The sequence below is a fragment of the Rhagoletis pomonella genome, unplaced genomic scaffold (assembly GCF_013731165.1).
Source record: "Rhagoletis pomonella isolate Grant_MI unplaced genomic scaffold, Rhpom_1.0 Rhpom_scaffold_07176, whole genome shotgun sequence".
NCBI classification, from domain to species: domain Eukaryota; kingdom Metazoa; phylum Arthropoda; class Insecta; order Diptera; family Tephritidae; genus Rhagoletis; species Rhagoletis pomonella.
The window spans coordinates 1-3,350 of NW_023465704.1; the positions used below are offsets into that span (position 1 = coordinate 1).

General features: G+C 42.9%; 1 protein-coding gene across 1 annotated transcript; it reads right to left on the reverse strand.

Moving 5' to 3' along the window:
* Positions 1–572: 572 nt before the first annotated feature.
* LOC118755742 lies at positions 573–2,869 on the reverse strand (the record flags this gene model as incomplete). The annotated part of the gene is made up of 1 exon (XM_036490568.1): positions 573–2,869. A coding segment is annotated over exon 1 (2,297 nt), but the record flags the coding sequence as incomplete, so codon positions are not given.
* Between the last annotated feature and the right edge of the window lie 481 nt (positions 2,870–3,350).

Genomic DNA, 3,350 nt, shown 5'->3' on the forward strand with positions numbered 1-3,350 from the left:
TAGATGCAATAGATAAAATATATCGCTTTGTGATTCGGCTATTGCTACGCTGCTTCGGTTCAAATGTGAAAAGGAAAGAGTCACAATTCTGATTCCATTTAATACCGAGTGTGCTTGTGATGGAATCGTCCAGTTTCAAATCCTTCACAGTTCCTACAACTTTGAGCTCCGGATGGTTTGAGTGCCACTTCGCAAGCTCAAACCCACCCAATTTCAGCAATTCGCTTACCTCATGTTTGATTCGAAAAAGTTCAGCGACTGAATCGGCACCACATAAAAGATCGTCTACATAAAACGATGATTTGATGGCGTTTGACCCTATTTTGAATTGTGATGCGTACTGATCAGCTAAATAGAATAGGCTTCGTATTGCGAGGTATGGTGCGGCGGCCATTCCATAAGTAACCGTATTTAATTGGTACGTACTAATCTTATCTGTAGACGATTTTCTCCAAAGAATATATTGGAACTTGCGATGTTCTGGGCTTATGATCACCTGTCTGTACATTTTTACAATGTCAGCGGTTAATGCGAAACGATGTAGTCGAAAACTTAAAAGGAGCATTACTAACTCTCTTTGTAGTGTTGGCCCGATCATTTGTATATCGTTGAGTGATCTTTGCGAAGTGGTGCGGCAGGACGCGTCAAAGACAACCCTCAATTTCGTCGAAGTGCTTGATGGCTTTAAGACGCAGTGATGTGGTATAAAGTAGTGAGGTTCATTAAGATTTGGCTCCTCAACAATACTCATATGTCCCAAGTTTTCGTATTCCTCCATAAAGGCAGCGTACTGTTTTCCGAGTTCTGGAGACTGCCACAAGCGGCGCTCTTGTGACATAAAACGACGCAGAGCAGTCGTATACGAAGCACCCAAGCAACAGGGGTCATCTTTAAATGGAAGTTTGACAATTATTCTTCCGGTCTGGCTTCGTGAAACCGTGTTCGTGTACAGGCGTTCACAACTGTGTTCCTCACGAGTCCACATGTCTCCAACGGACGTGACTTCCTCGAGCCTCCAGAGTTGTTCCAGTTTTTTATCTAGTTCATCATTACAAGCTACCATACATAATGATCTAATGTTGTTGCTATTTGACTGGTAGCGACCTGAGACAACCCATCCCAACAACGCCTTTTGCAAAACTGGTAAATTATCGCCAAGCTTAATCTGGCCGACCGATAATAAACTGAAAAAGGTTTCGGTGCCTAGAAGAAGATCAATTCGTGTGGACTTATAAAACTGTTCATCAGCAAGTTCTATATTTGATGGTATATTCCAAGCTGAAATATCGATCTCCAATCCCGATTCGTAAGCAATGTTTGATGTCACGCAAAATGCTAGAGGCAATTCGACACCGGTTGTTCGGGATTTGATACATGTAGTAGTTTTGTACTTGATGTTGGTTGATGTCTGCCCAATACTGCAGATTTCAATATTGTGTTTGCTTCTGGGTAGCAAAAGCCTTTGGGAAAATTCGTCGGTAATGAAATTAGCTTGTGAACAAGAGTCCAGCAATGCTCTGCCCTGTCTATAGGTGCCTGAAGCGTCACGAACTAGGACAATGGCAGTAGCCAGAATTACTTGATCGAACGAAGAGTGTTTTAAGTGAGTGTGAGTGGTAGCACGACTTGAGGTCGCAGACAAACCTGGTGTTGATAGCGGTTGAGGTGACTGATTCAAAGAGTTGGAAGATTCTGGCGAACTCGATGTAGCACGGTGAAGTAGGCTGTGATGTTGTCGCGAACAAATTTTGCACCTTTGCAATGATGGACAACTTGACAACTGATGGCCTCTAGTGAGACAATTAATACAGAGCCCTATTCGTTTTACTTGCTCAAAGTGCTGTATGACGGTCAAAGATTTGAAGCGATCACAATTAAAAATCTTATGGCTCCCGCTTGAACAGACCGCGCATGGCGAATTAGAAAGCGCAAATGTATGACTCTTCTGTTGTTTGTGTCCTCTCGAGCCCTTACTATTTGTCGGAGTTAGCGGAGCGGAAGCGCTATTGCCAGTAAGTGACTCGAGGTATTGGCAATGTCTTTCCAGAACATCGGTGCAGTTTTCCCGAGAAGGTAACCTTTTAAAGTCCAATGATTGTTTCCATTTCTTTTTTGTGTCATCGTCAGCCTTATGTATAACCAAATATATTAGCATGGCTTGGGCAATTTCACCTTCGGTACCCAAGGAACGTAAAGAACCGAAAATTGCAGAGGCGTTGTCAATGAGACTTCGTAATTCAACACAATTGGATTTTGAAACCGAAGGAAGCTCGAACAACGACGAGATGTTTTCCAAAAAAATAAGTGTTGGATTGTCGAAACGAGCTCTAAGTCTTTCCAACGCTTTAGAATAATTTTCATTCGTGACTTGAAACGCATTAACTGCTTCCAAAGCTTGGCCATGTAAGCAATTGCGCAAGTGGTTGAATTTCTCAATGTTGGAAAGACTTAGTTCGCGATCAATAATTTGCTTGAACGACGTGATGAAATTCCTGTATTCGGAATACTTTCCAGAAAAAGAGGGTAATTTCAACTGCGGCAATTTTGAGCTCGCTTGCACTATGCAAGTGGAATCTAAAAGTGTTGCGTTATGGTCCTCCCCCAATTGCGTCTGAATACTCAATTTCGTCGTTACATAGAGATCTTCTAAATCCCCGCGGGCGTTGTCTTCTGGATCTAATTCTTCAATTTCTGATTGTATCGACAGTATTTGCTTAAAGTAGGATTCGAGAATCCCAAGTCGACACTTGTACTCCGCTGGCGACAGCGCCTGTCCCCCTGGTTTCAAACTATCGTTGACAATATTCTTAATACGTGTTATATTTTTTTTAGTACTATCTCGAGATTGTTTCAATCTTTCCAGAGACATGGTGAAATAAGCTTAAAATTAAATGACTTACTATACAATGGTTGGTGAAACAATAAAGTCAGTCGTATCAATGATGAACGTTTTCAACAAATTTAACGCAGCGTATAAAGGTGGCGGCAATCAGCAGCAATCGGCGCAAATTGTGATGCAGATAGAGCGGTGCAAGTACTCGCTGTACACCAAGTCCAAATGATTCGATGTTGTGTGCGCAACAATCTGCACGTTGGGTTGTGCGATGAGCTGAGCAGTCGATGGAATATAAGCAGGTAGTGTAGTTACGCTGCGATGTGTTCTATTTGATGCGACGCAACAATGACCGCAGCGACAGCCGGCAAACCTCCTTTGGCGTACGTTGGGCAGTGCCGAGTAGTTAGGCCGCGCAAAATAGCGAATGCGAAAGTGACACTATTAGTGGGCGACAGCTATTAGATAAGTAGCAGCAGCCCCTTAATGCATTAGCCGCAGCGAAGAAACGATGTGC